General features: G+C 39.1%; 1 protein-coding gene across 2 annotated transcripts in view; it reads right to left on the bottom strand.

The window, feature by feature from the left end:
• MAN1A2 (mannosidase alpha class 1A member 2) overlaps positions 1-14,999 on the bottom strand; it is a 176,324-nt gene that overhangs the window by 134,551 nt on the left and 26,774 nt on the right. The window contains exons 1-2 of one of the 2 annotated variants that reach the window (XM_042953598.1): positions 8,997-9,108; positions 3,400-3,655 (exon numbers count right to left, since the gene is read on the bottom strand). In XM_042953598.1, the coding sequence (XP_042809532.1) occupies positions 3,400-3,655; positions 8,997-9,064 (324 nt within the window). In that variant the 5' untranslated portion in view covers positions 9,065-9,108. Of the gene's footprint in view, positions 1-3,399; positions 3,656-8,996; positions 9,109-14,999 lie in introns of those variants that run through there. The other variant, XM_042953597.1, reaches the window with a different exon arrangement.

Raw genomic sequence — 14,999 nt, 5'->3', positions numbered from 1 at the left:
TCCCCTATTGCCAAAAGCCTTTCTCTTCCTATTTTTGTGCTGAAGCATATTTTCCGATAGCAATCTGAGAAAATGACTAAATTTACTCTCAGATTTGATTCATAAATTGGCTGAATAGATCATTCTTTCTAAGCCATTGCTCCACTCTCTTCCAGTTTCCAAAATTGTGACTGAGGAATCTGAGGTGCCATTATGTACAATCCCATCTTTTGAGTGGAGCCTTTTTTTTCTCCCTAAACTTTTAGGATCACTATTATTATTATTATTTTTTTTTTTTTTTTTTTTTTGAGAAGGAGTGTGCATGTGTGTAGGGGGTACGGGTAGAGAGAGACAGGGAGAGGGGAAGGGGGGAGAGGGAGGGATGGAGGGAGATGGAGAGAGAGAGAAAGAGAGAGAGAGAGAGAAAGAGAGAGAGACAATCTTAAGCAGACTCTATGTCCAACACAGAGCCCAACACAGGCTTGATCTCACAACTGTGAGATCATGATCTGAGCCAAAATCAAGAGTTGGACACTTAACTGACTGAGCCACCCAAGTGCCCCTAGGATCTGTTTTTGAATGCCTATTTTTCTAAAATTTCAGTAGAAGTCTCTCTTTTTGTTTGTTTGTTTGTTTGTTGCTCACTGTTGTTCTATGCCTAACAGGTCCTCTCAATCTGTAAACTCACATTCTTTAGTTTCAGCCAATTTTCTTAAATTGTTTCTTTGATTTCTTCTCCTCCTTTTTCCTCTATCTAATCACCTGTTAGATGTTCTTGACTGATCTTATTTTCTTGTTTTCTCAATCTCTTTGTTCTACTGAGAGATTTGCTCAATTGTATCTTCCAACTCTTCTACTGAATTTTAAAATTCTATCACACTTTTTATTTCCAAAAGCTCCTTCGTATGCTATAAATGTTCCTTTTCAGAACTTATTTTTCTCACTTTATGAGTTCCATTTTTTGTCACTCCAATGTTGTTAATGCTTTTGTTTTTTTCTCCTCCCTGTATTGTTTCTGTATTCTCTGAATTCCTTTCTTCCATCTGTTTTATTCTCTAATGTGAGAAACTTTCCTGAAATGCCTGGTAATCTTTGTTCTTCACATAAGAAGGAAACAAATGATAATTAAAGGCTATCAGTAAACAAGCAGGACTTGAACTGAGCCTCATCTTAGTTAGGGAGCACAGGTGACACCCAGTGGTGTTTCACTGAGGAACAGTGTAGAAGACTCTTTTGTCTTGGGCCAGTCTCTTCAAAGAGAAGTCATCCACTCTCCTGCTTATTGAATACACACCTGGCTGTCAGAATTCTGAGAGCTCACAAGAAAGCAGTCTTACTATATTCAGAACATTTTTCACTTAATTCCCTCCACCTTAGCCACTTTTTTTGTTTTCCCTCAGCCATACCTGGTATTCCCCAAATCCAGATCTTCCCTAATTCATCCCTCCAAAAGGTAAACTTTAGTGTTCTGTTGGGGAAGGGAGGGCAGCAGCTAGGATGCCAAAACTAGAGAACTGAGGATCTAGGAGTTAAGAGCAACTCTTAAAATTTTCAAATAATCCCTTTCCAATTTCATTTTACCCCTGCCTTCAGAGGTAAACAATGTCTCTAATTCTTGAAATGCTCAGGTATCCTGCCATTCATATCACCTTGCCCCTTGTTAGCTTCTTTCACCACCAGCTTAAATTTCAACTTTCTCTGTGTGTTAAGCCAGTATCAATAATGTTTAATAGGAGCCTATACAGGCATTGGCTTGTAAAAATACCGGATATTGTGGTGTGCTCTAAAGGGTTAACTCACCAGGTCTGAGTTGTCCAAACCCTGTACATCCTAAAGAAAGATATGTCCTGTGCCAGACTCCTGGAAAATAACTGCTAAAATTTTATTATCCTGTCTGTCAAGAATATCTTCATTTAAATGAAGCTTTGGGCCATGTCAGTTCATGTTCACAATGTGATTTATGGTGGCAGCCTTGGGCCACATGGTATCAGCCTGACCTTTGGAGGACTTGGGAGAACTAAGTTCAGCCACGCCTAAAGAATGAATCTCAAATAAAAACCCTGGACACCAAGGCTCAGGTGAACTTCCCTTGTTGGTGATATTTCATACACAGCATCACACAACACTGCTGGAAGAATTAAGCAGTGTCCACCGGAAAAGGACAACTAGTAACGTGCATCTGATGTCTCCTGGACTCTGTCCTATAAGCTTTTTCTATTACTAATTTTAATCTGTTGCCTACTGCTGTAATAAACCAAAATCATGAATATAACAGCTTTGCTGAGTTCTGGGAGTACTTCTAGCAATCACTGAGGCTGTAGGTGGTCTTGGGAGTCTTCTAAACACACACTGTTATTTGAATTATTATATACATAAGAAAATATTTCAATAAATTCTAATGACATCTAAAAAAAAAAGTCAGGCATCTCAAAAAACAAACAACAACAAAAACCCCACAACAACCTGTCAATGTTTCCCCAATACAGTCTAAATCCTTTAGTAGCCAGTGCATAAAACAGACTCCAGGATCCAGAGTACAGTTCTATTTCACAATTCCATCAAGGTCAAGTTCTTACACTAATTCATAAGGTCAAGCTTAAAGAATCTACTAAATCTTCCATGTTCATTATTAGAATATATTTGAATACATATCTGACTATTTGAACTAAACTTATTGTCTTATTTTATGATAAACAATCCCTTTGAAATATTGTTGATGCTGTTCCAACCTGACAAAATCTTTTTTTTCACAGGCACTGCAACTGCAAACTCTACCAAGAATTAGCAGGAGTTCTAATTAACAAAATTTAACTGTAATATTCACCAGACTTTCCCCTCTCTGCTATTGTCTTTATCTCCAAGTAATTCTTAGAATAACAAATTGAAAGACTTCTGAGATTAAACAATTTAAAGAATTCTGAGGTCAACCGCTTCCCATTCCTCAATCCATTGAGACTGTTTGGAAGGAATCTGCAGTGTGGTTGAGGGGTTTCATGACCCATTCCTTAAAAGATGGCAGACACAATGTTAACTTTTCAGGAGCATGTTTATGAGGAGATTTGCATAGTATCTAGCAGAGTCCCTTGTAAGTAAACCCTTAAGAAATTTCCTATTCAATGATAAATTATTTACAGATCTAGTCTACATTATTTATAAAATGCTGACTATCAAAAGATCTCTCAATACAGAATGGTATAACAATCCAAACATTATATCAAAATTTTAAGTGTCCAATAATATTACAATCCATATTAAGAAAGAGTGAGTTCTAGCCTTTACTGCCAAGGCTTGGAATCTGAACTACAACCATGACCCAAAAACAAGAAAAAGTATGACACCATAGATGATACAAATGTTCATATATATTAAAATCCAGTCAAACGCCATAACCATTCCATATCATAAATCTCAGCTTATTACCTCTTTAATTTTTTCCCTTTTCTTTCTTATGTCATTATCTTCTGGGTCTCCACCATCTATTCCTATTAGATTTGGTATAGGGACTGGTGGCAGTGGCTTCTTCTCTTTTGTCTTCATTTCTTGGACTACCTTATTTTTCTCTGTCTGAATTTCTGCTCGGATTTCCTCTCTCGACTTTTTTAATTTTTCTTTTGCTTCTTCCAGGGCCTTCTCGTGATCAGCTCGAATTTTATTTCTCAAACGTTCTTCTTCTTCCCTGTGAGAAGAAAATAAGACTAGTTAAGAATAACCCTTAATTACTTCAATATAAAATTTAAAGTTTCCTCCACCAAACCCTGGTAGATGTTTTCTACTCCTGCCATTAAAAGGTAAGGATGATCTGTGAGAGACCCAGCTCTATCTGCCCCTACAGGATAAATGTAACTTGGTATAAGCTCTGGGTGCTAAACAGTAAACACTCTACAAGCCTGGAGAAGAGGGAACCTAGAAAGTAAGTTACAATTGCAGGACCAAAAGAGCAATCGGTAACTTGTCAGAAGACACATGAAAAAGGAAAAGTGGGAGAAGGAGAGAAGGGAGGGGGAGAGGGGCAGAGAGACAAACCAGAGAGAAAACTAGATGGGGGAGAGAAAATTAGTAACAGAGTTAAGTATGAAGAGGGGACAAAAATATAAATATGGGGTCAAGGAAAGAGATAAGTGGAAAAGATAAGAGCTCAGGAAATTTTTCATTTGTTACATAGTACAAGACATGCTTCTAAAACTTTCACATTGTGGAAATACCATAGATCTTAAAACACAATTCCCGGGGCGCCTGGGTGGCTCAGTCAGTTGAGCGGCCGACTTCAGCTCAGGTCATGATCTTGTGGTCCGTGAGTTCGAGCCCCGCGTTGGGCTCTATGCTGACAGCTCAGAGCCTGGAGCCTGTTTCAGATTCTGTATCTCCCTCTCTCTGACCCTCCCCCGTTCATGCTTTGTGTCTCTCTGTCTCAAAAATAAATAAACGTTAAATTAAAAAAAAAAAAAAAAACACACACACACACACACAATTCCCAACTGATGTGGGCAGAATGCTTAAAACTCCCTTGAGCCCTCGTTAAAAATACAGATTCCAATTCGGTAGGTCTGTATGAAACCCATGAATGTGTATTATTAAGAAATCCTCTGAGGAATTCTGGTATGCACACAGATTTGGAAACCACTACCACAGGGGACGCCTACAGGGTCTTTCACCCAGCCCTAGTTTTGTGAGAGCTCAATCTTCTCTCCACCCATCTGCCCCAATCCACACGAATGAATACAAGAGTGGTAGTTACTATTTTCCAAATCAGCCAATGATGACTCCTCTAAGGGTAAATATCTAACTCCATAGTCAGCAGAGTCCCCTCTCCAGAAATTTAATTCAAACTCTGCACACAGCTGGATCCACAACATTGCTGGTGGGAATATAAAATGGTACAGCCACTCTGGAAAAGGTTAGTGGTTTCTTAAGAAACTAAACACGTTGGGGCGCCTGGGTGGCTCAGTCGGTTAAGCGGCCAACTTCAGCTCAGGTCACGATCTCGCGGTCCGTGAGTTTGAGCCCCACGTCGGGCTCTGGGCTGATGGCTCAGAGCCTGGAGCCTGCTTCCAATTCTGTGTCTCCCTCTCTCTCTGCCCCTCCCCCATTCATGCTCTCTCTCTGTCTCAAAAATAAATAAACGTTAAAAAAAAAATTAAAAAAAAAAAAAAAAGAAACTAAACACGCAACTATCACAAAATTTAGCAACTGCACTGGACATTTATCCTGGAGAAGCAAAGGCTTATGTTGACACAAAATCCTATACACAGCCCATGGCAGAAAGACAAGAACTGTATGATTCCACCCATATGAGACACTCAGAGTAATCAAAATCCTAGAAAGGAGAATGGTGGCTGCCGAAGGACGGGGGAAATGGAAATGGGAAGTTCCTGGTTAATGCGTAGAGCTGCAGCTCCTACAAGATGAAAGAGTTCTGGAGATGGCGGCTCAACAATATGACAGCATTTACCACCACTGCACCGTATGCTTAAAAATAGCTAACGTGATAGATGTTACATGTATTTTACCACAATTGCTAAAAATTGGGAGGGGGGATCCTATACAGGAAAGTTGGTGACAGCTTTACCCATGACAGGCAAAAACTGGAAACAACCCAGGTGTCCTCCAACAAGTAAATAAACAAACCACTGTTTCTACTTGGTATAGCCACAATATGGAATACTACTTGCAATAAAAAGAAATAAACAATTCATCTACACTTGAATGAATTTCAAAGGTATTACTATGTGAGTGAAAGAAGCCAGTCTCAAAAGGTTACATTCTAGATATTTTTTTTTTTTTTTACGTGACATTCTCAAAAAGACAAAAATGTAAGGATGGTGAATAAATCAGTGGTTGCCAGGAGTTACGGATGGGGGAAGGGTTGGCTATAAAGGAATAACACAAGAGTTTTTTGGGATGATAGCATTGTTACGTATCCCAATTATAGTGACTATGGGAATATGTACATGTGTTTAAAAATCACAGAAGTGTACATCGAGAAAAATATCAATTTACAGTCTAATATTAAAAATTAAATTGTTAAATGTTTAAAGAAAAAAACTGGATTGCTAGCAGTAAGAAGGGGCTGATGAGGAAAACATGAGAGAGAAAAGAGGGGAGAGAGCAACACAGACAGTCAGGGCAACACAAGGGAACTTGAGGGCAGGGAGAAAGCAGCCATGGGGCCTGCAGACAGACTGGAGGTGAGAAGAATGCAGCAGGGGGGAGCCAAACAGAGTCTCAGATAACAAGGCAGACACAGGCAAGCACCGCCCAACAGCCTTCCAGTCCCCCTCCCTCCCCTTATGACACAGAAACCCTGTGCCTAGCCCCAGAGAAGAGACCATGATGTGTCTATGCCAACCAAGTCTTTCTCACACGCCCCTATAGCTAGGGGTGGTCGCAGAACCTTATTCCAACTACAGAGACAAAAGAGGACTACTGGAAAATATTTTCCTTTTGGGATTAAAAAACGGACAGAACCATTTGAGAAAAGGGCCTGTTAGCTACTAAGACCAAATCTACCTGAACACAGATTCCAGTCTCCAAATGTGGCTGTGACGCCTAAAGCTATGACAGTCAAAACGCAAGAAGCCTGGGGACAAACGGCCAACACGGCTGAGAAAAGACAACAAAGAGGTAAAGTTCCTACTGATATCACTGGGTTGCTGCCAGGGCCTTTACCGGTCAGTCCCCTAATTTCAGACAGGGGGGTTGAAACAGTGGGGTGTTCTGTCACTTCCATCTAAGAATTTTTCCAAGTCACTCACTCAGTGAGCAGACAGGTACATGGCCAGGAAGGCAAAGGCCTAGGACTAAGCACCAACGAAGAAGCACATCAAACAGAGACGACCAGTTCTTTCAAGGGCAGTTTCTGTCCTGATGACAAGTGGGAGAGTCTCTATAGGGAACTACAGTTTCCACCTCTAGCTCCAAGCACCATGTCACCACTGAATGGCACACGGAAGCCCCCACCATGTTTGCAGTGGCTCATCTATGACATCACTGCAGAAAGCATCTTCGTCCACCAGTGCACCTCCACAAAGTTGGGTATTACATGCCACTTTCTAGAGCCTACCCTGGGAGCAAGGGAGAAATACGGGCCACAATACATTCTATGTCCCTCTCCAAAGCTTCACGATGCACAGGGGAATTTTAAAGGCTCTGAGAAGTCCCACAATAAAGATGCCTAACACCTCCTAACTTTATTTAGTCACAGTCCCCATTTTCTTCACACACCACTTTTAGCATGCCATGAAACACGCCGCCACAGAAGATAGCCCTCCAACTATGCCATCAACCAAACAAGCCCTTGGGAGAACACTGCCACTTTTTTGCTGTGTGGCATTAGATGGAAGTCACCTCTCTGAGCCTCCTTTTCCCCACCAGCCTCCCAAGACTGTTGTCAGGAGTAGATGAGATGACACAGGAGTCTAAGAGTATAGAAAAGTCCTTATCAACTCAGTTTTCTTCCTTCCCTTACTACCTACCCTCCCCCCCCACCCCCACCCCCCTCCCTGAGCCATTTAATGATTTGGGCTAACATCAGCACTCTCAGGTACCAGGACCAACACCCAGAGACATCCTGCAACTTCTCGGCTTCCCTGCACTGAATGACACAACACCTTCTGGGCAAACCTACAAGGACTTAGAGGGCACCAAATGCTCTTAAAATAGGGCCAGCCTCCTGCAGAACTAGGAGAGGGCTGTGCCCTTTCTCTTCCAGCCCTGACTCCTTTGCCCATATGTCCATAATACCAGTTGGGGCCTTCAGGATTACCTTAGAAATAATAGTGGGCATGAGTGTAGAGAAACTTATTTTCATTTACTATTCTTTAAATGCTAATATCTATTATTTCTCTGAAAGTGAAGAAGATATTTGATAGCAACATATGTGAACAATTTTCAAATTATACTTTAAAAATTATTTTTAAAAATAAAAATTGGGGACACCTGGGTGACTCAGTCAGTTAAGCATCTGCTTCTTGATTGTGGCTCAGGTCATGATCTCACGGTTGTGAGTTCTAGTCCCACATCAGGCTCTGCGCTCTCTCTCTCTCTCTCTCTGCCCTTCCCTTGCTCGCTCGCTCTCTAACTCAAAAATAAACATTTAAAAAATAATAATAAAATAAAAATAAAAATTTGAACCCTCTAAATTGCAGTACTCTGTACAAAAGCCCCAGTCACATTATTCCAGTTCATTGTTAATGGCATCCAAACGGTGTTCACCAGAACCTATAGTGCGGCAACATTGTGCAGAGCTTTATTCAAAAACATTTTGAAAATCTAAAAGACCTATAAATTTGCATTTGTCCCAAATAATTATTTGTTTAGCAATTTAGTGAGTATAGTCACCACAGAATAAACACCATGAACTGAAGTGCAAAGAAAGACCAGTCTAGTCCCTAAGAGGAACTCCAGAGTCCAAGGAATTGAGTCAGACCTCTTGTCAATGGGGTGCCAAGAAGAACTGTTTTATAGTTGGGGAGAAAAAATACTCAGAGTAAAAGTACTTAATCCAAAAGTCAGGAGACAATTCTCTTTCCAGCTCTGCCCCAACTTACTCTGCAATCTGGCACAAATCACTAAAAACCTCCAAGATCAGTATTTTGGGGGAAAACACATATTAATACTACCCTGACTACACCACTCGGCTAGTGATATCCAAGGTAAGTAAAAGTATTCCATTAATAATATCTAACATCCTAGCCTCTCTGCTAGTTTTCTTCTATTTTTTATTTTCATTTCATCAGTGTCCTTTCAAGGGGCACCTCAAATTTTTAGTGGCCAAATCTCTAGATGTTAAATTATACCAGCTGAATCAACTCTTTTGGATGTTTATTTTCACCTACTTGACCTTTTACTCACATATTTTCAAGATTTTTTTAACTTTGATATCTTCAACAGATAACCATGTGAACTTCCACTTGTGTATGTCTGTACCTTTCCATCAGTGACTTGTATCTTTTTGTTTAGTAAAGAATCCAGCCTTGTCTAAAGGGAAGTCTGGCCTTTGTCCTCAATTTCTCGCATACCTGATGAAAACGTCCTTGTGTATGGTGGGTGCTGGCCACATTTGATCACAGGGTGGGGCCGGCCACATCAGACAGTCCCAGAGGCAGGGCTGGCCACTCTAGAAACACCAACAGTATGACTTAGAGTGAGGGTTCTGGGTCAAACAGTTTCACGGAGACTGACTTCAGTCATGTGGACAATCAATTAATCATGCCATAACAAAGCCTTAATAAAAACTCTGGACACCAAAGCTCAGGCAAGCTTACTGGCTGGCATATGTACTGAAACACACTGATGGGGAGAGACTAATGTCCTGACTTCACAAGGACAGGATACTAGAAGCCCCACGTTTGGAACCTTCCTGGACTTCACCCAATGTGAAGTCTGACTATAAACTCTATCCTTCCCCTGTAATCTATAATTCTCTCATGAATGTAACAGCTTTCAGTAAGTTCTGTGAGTGCTAGCAAATGATCAGGCCTGAGGGTGGTGGTAGGAGACCCCTGAAATTGCAGGTCCTGGCAGAACTGAGGTTGTCTTGTGGAGAACTTTGCCATTTGACTAACTCTGAATACCTTCCAAGGCTTCCAATAAAATTTGGCCTTACATCTATAGGTTCTCATGAGATCTGAAATTGCTTTTTTCAATTATATTTAATGTGTAATATTTAACTCACTCTTTGATACCTGACACATAACGTAAGGTTTGGTTTCTTTGCTACTGCTGTCTTGTTTTGTTTTGTCCTTCCACACATCCTCAATCCTTGAAAGGCAAAGGCGAATGACAAAAAATTAATAATTGTTGTGGCTTAGATATACAAGATACTGGCTTAGTTTGTTACTTATTTAATTCTGACACCAATTTATGAGGCACCCTCTATTAAGCACTGTTCTCCATCTTGTTAGGAAAATACGAAGGCACAAAGAGAAAAATTAAGTAATCTGTTCAGGGTCATAAAGCTAGTAAGTAGACTAGACACAAACATAGGCATTTTGACATATGTATTTATGTGAATAGTGCCTTTCATAGAAGAGATGAATTGTATTAAAGGGTTTGTCTCTTACTGTGCAGATACAAACACTATTTCTCAATCTTTTCTCCCTTCTTCTTTCATCCTAGAGCCCTCAATTTTTAGCTAAGCACATGTTCCTGCTAAATAAAACTCAACTTCTCAGCCTCCCTTACTGAAGCTGCCCTACAGAATTTGTATGATCAGAAATAAACTTTTATCTTGCTTAAGCCACTGTTGTATTGTGACTTTTATGTTTGGTAAAATGACCTAATATTAACTGAGCCACTCTCCAACCTACATGTTCTCTTTCCCTCAGGCTTTCATTAGTATCTGAGGGCTGATCTGCCAGAAAGAAACTAACCAGGTGATAAATTTCAGTCTCCAATTAGAGTATTAAAATAAGTCATGTTTGGAAACATTGTAAAGGGCAAATACAGTCTCAATTACATGAGGATACCTAAGATCACACTGAAATCTTATTTGGCAAAGATTTAAGCAGATATACAAATACTTCCCCTTTATGCTCATTCTCTTCCTCTCTACTCTTCACCTAACAAACATGAAGTTCCATCCATCCTTAAAAAAACTAAAACCTTCCCTCAAAGAAGTGCCTGTCTCCACATTCATTGGTGTCTCCCTTCCTTCTACCCACTATACTTTTTCAAAAAGTACCACACTTGCTGTTTCCATTTTCCTTAACCTCACATCATTCGTCTATCCATGACATTTAAAAACCAACAACGAAGTTCTCCTTTGAAACTACCTCTTCCTCATACTTGCCTTTCAAACTGTTGATCACACACTGGCTTTACCATCATCAATCCGCCCCAAAATGTTGTATTCCATTCTCAATTCTGTTCTCAATCTATGTATTCCTCCTATTCAACACCAACCGTTTTCTCAATTATTATATTAAAAACAAAAACATACGGTCAGCCTTTACCAGGTTACTAAGTACTCCAAATCCAAATTTCTAAAAGCATGTAAGACACCATGCCAAACACCTCCAATTCAACATGTCCAAAACAGAACTGAATGATTACTATGAAAAAGGGACAATCACAGGCTAGGTTCATTCACGAACACAGATTCTTTTTAATTAAAATATTAGCAAAGTTAATCAGCAATAATAAAACATAGAAAAAAAATAATTCATCATAACTAATTGGACTCATCCCAGAAATAAGAACAGCTTAACATGAGAAAATTCAATCCATGCAATCTACCTATTATTAAAGAATAAAAAGTATACAAATCATTCAGTAGAAACAGGAGAAACCTACATTTTAGGGAATTTGGGGTTGCATTCATGGTAATTTCAGATTAAGTCAATAGTTATCAGTCAATGAATTAAGTTCAGCTTAATTCAGTGATAATCAACAAACAGCTACCAAATGTGAGGGAGCTAATAATCCAATAAATATGTAAACAAAGTAAATATAAGATGAGTGGATCACAACAAAGGAAGTAAGTAACTACAGGTATTGTAGGTTGTAGACAGGAGAGGTACTGTAGGCTAGACAGAAGAGGTAAGATATCCACAGAAAAGGTATTTTCTAAGCACACAAGTATGCCTTGAGAAGATTTACATAGCACAATAGCATTTCTAATGCATGATCTTCAGGGCGCCTGCGTGGCTCAGTCAGTTAAGCATCCAACTCTTGGTATCAACTCAAGTGTATCATCTTATGGCTCGTGGGATGGAGCCCAGGCTGTCAGCACAGAGTCTGCTTGGGATTCTCTCTCTCCTCTCTCGCCACCCCCCCAAAATAAATAAACATTAAAAAATTTTTAAAAAGAAATGCATGATCTTCAAATACAAATTAAAAGGAAAAACATGAGTTTGCCAGGCAGATGAAGAAAATAAAGGCAAGCGAGGTATAGACGGGATAGTATATAAAGATAGGGAAGAAGTGACACAACACACCAGTTAGCAAATAAATTGCTTTGGATGCTAAATGATAGTGTGTGTGGTGAGAGAGGGTACAGTAGAGTAAAACAGACCGGACATAACAAGGAAGCCAGAGAAGACAAAAGCTCAATCATGAACAGAGCTTGCACTGCATCCTGATGACACACACCTATACTTAAATCTTAAAAAAACAAAAACAAAAACAAAAACCTGCCTCTAGAGGACTGACTACTTGGGGGTAGGGGGTTAGGGAGGAAGACGATACAGGAAATGGGAGTTAAGAGATCACAACAGCCTCTCAAGCAAAAAAAAAAAAAAAAAAAAAAAAAGATAAGGACCTAATAAAAATCCATCTAAAGTAGATATGCAGAAGCGGGACCAAATATCAGAGATCTTAGAAAGGCAAGGCCAATTATATTTAGATAAGTGATTAAACATGAATGGGAAAAAATTAAATGATAGGTTTTTTACTGTAGTGACTGGATAGAAAGGGGTAGTTAACTAGCATTAACTAACTACAGTGACCTTGAGTAAAGGTAAAGATGAGAAAAAAACGAGTAGGTATGGTTTTACACATGCTATGTTTAAAAAGTCAACAGAGCAAGCAGATGTCCAGGGCTGAAGACATGGATTTGGAAATCATCAGCCTCCAGAGGAGCTGAAGCTCCCACCTAACTGCTCACTCACATGGGTGAACTTTATGGTATGTAAAGTAAACCTCATAAAGATGTTTATTAAAAACCAGGAGCAGTTATGCTGCTATCAGACAGCAGTTTTCAGAGCAGGGAAAAAGAGGGTTTTATAATAACAGGGTCAATACATCATGAGAATATAGCAAGAGAATGTAACAATGTAAACATTATATACCTAATCAAAGGGTTTCGAAATATGTGAAGAAAAATTAAAGAAATAAAAGAAGTAGACAAATCCATAGCATATTAGGCAAATTCAACACCTTTCATTCAATGATTCATAAAAGAAGTAGAAGGAAAGTCAGTAAGGCCATGAAAGGCAGACAACACACCATCAACCAACCTAACCTAACTGACATTTAGAAAACACACTACCGAACAACAGCAAAACACACATTCTGTTCAAATGCAAACAGAACATTTACCAACACAGACCATTTTCTGGGCTGTAAAACAAGTCTCAATACATTTAAAACGAGTCAAACCATACAGAGTATGTTTTTTGCCCTCACTAGAATTAAAGTGGCAATCAATAACATGAAGGTATCCAGAGCATCTCCAAATATTTAAAGAATAGAGTAATACATCTCTCAATAATCAAGATTCTAAAAAAAATGAAAAGTGATACCAGACGGGGGCACCTGGATGGTCAGTCAGTTAGGCCTCCAACTCCTGATTTCAGCTCAGGTCATGATCTCATGGTTGGTGGGATCAAGCTCCACATCCAGCTCTGTGCTCAGTGTGGACAGCCTCTCTCCCTCTCTCTCTCTCTGCCCCGACCCCACTCACACACACCCGCTCACTTGCTCTCTCAAAATAAATAAACATTTAAAAACACTTTTTAAAAAAGGGATACGAGATGACTATAGTGATGGATGCACGTAAGAGCTCATATACTAACCACCACTGAATTGTACACTTTCAGGGGTTGAACTGTATGGCATGTGAATCAGATCTCAATAAAGCTATTTTTTAAAATTTTAAATTAGAAAGTGCCTTCAACTAAAAGATAATAGAAACATCAAAATTTGTAAATGAAGCTACAGGAATCCTTACAGAAAATTCACAGCACGAAAATGCAAGTATGAAGAAAAAAGAAGAAAGGTTAGAGGGACAGTTACAACACAACCAATCCATATTAGAAAGATCTTACGTAAAGGGCCTCAGGTTCTACTTAACAGAAAAAGAGAAAATTAAACCTAAAGTCAGCAGAAGAAAGGGAGTAATAAAAATGAAAAAGAAAACAGAAAACTGAACATTGAGCAAAACCAATGAAGCAAAAAGCTCACGCTGAGATTTAAAAAAATAAATTTCTGGGGCGCCCGGGTGGCTCAGTCGGTTGAGCGACGGACTTCGGCTAAGGTCATGATCTCACGATTTGTGAGTTCCAGCCCCGCGTTGAGCTCTGTGCTGACAGCTCAAAGCCTGGAGCCTGCTTCTGATTCTGTGTCTCCCTCTCTCTCTGCCCCTCCCCCACTCATGCTCTGTCTGTCTCAGAAACAAACATATAAAAAATTTAAAAAAAATAAACTTCTGACAATACCATTAAGAAAGGGTAAAAAGAGAAGCCACAAATTATAAAAACTAGAATGGAAGCACCAGCAAAACTACAATACTACAAATATTAAAATTATCGTAAGGGACTATTTTTTACTAAGGTACATCAAAAAGTCAACAATCTACATTTCTTGTTTTTTTAAAAAAATAATAATACTTAAGTGGAGTCAAGAGGACCTAGATTACCTGAAAAGCAAGTATCTGTTAAAGGAACTGAATGTATACTTAAACCTTTCTACAGAGAACTCCAGTTCAGATGATTTCAACAGTGAACTCTACCAAGTATTTAGGGAAGAATTAGTATCAGCTCCACAGAAACTCAGGAAACAGAAGAGGGGATACTTCTCATTTCATGAGGGCAACATTACCTTGATACCAAACCAGACAAAAATAATAAATAAATAATTGCTCCTTGTGAACATAGAAAAACACTTCTATGATTTAAAAAATATGTAATGACTAAATGGAATTAAATTCAAAAACCAAAAGATGCAATTTACCATATTAACAGACTTTTAAGAAATGACTGCATGATCGATCATCTCAATAGATACAGAAAAGACATTTGGCCAAATCCCAATTCCTATTCCTGATTAAAAAAACAAAAACAAAAACAAAAAACTCTCAGCAAACTAACAATGTAAGGGAACTTCCTAATCTGATAAAGGGCATCTATGAAAAACCTACAGCTAACATCATCCTTAATGGTGAAAACCTAAATGCTTTCCCCCTAGAAGTTGAGGAACAAGGGGAAGGATGCCCACTCTCACTATTTCCATTCAAAAATGTATGAGAGATTCTAGTCAGTGCAAAAGGCCAAGAAAAAATAGGCAATTAGTTAAGAAAGGAG

Source organism: Panthera leo, chromosome C1 (genome assembly GCF_018350215.1).
Source record: "Panthera leo isolate Ple1 chromosome C1, P.leo_Ple1_pat1.1, whole genome shotgun sequence".
Classification (NCBI taxonomy): Eukaryota; Metazoa; Chordata; class Mammalia; order Carnivora; family Felidae; genus Panthera; species Panthera leo.
This window is presented reverse-complemented; position numbering and strand designations above follow the sequence as displayed.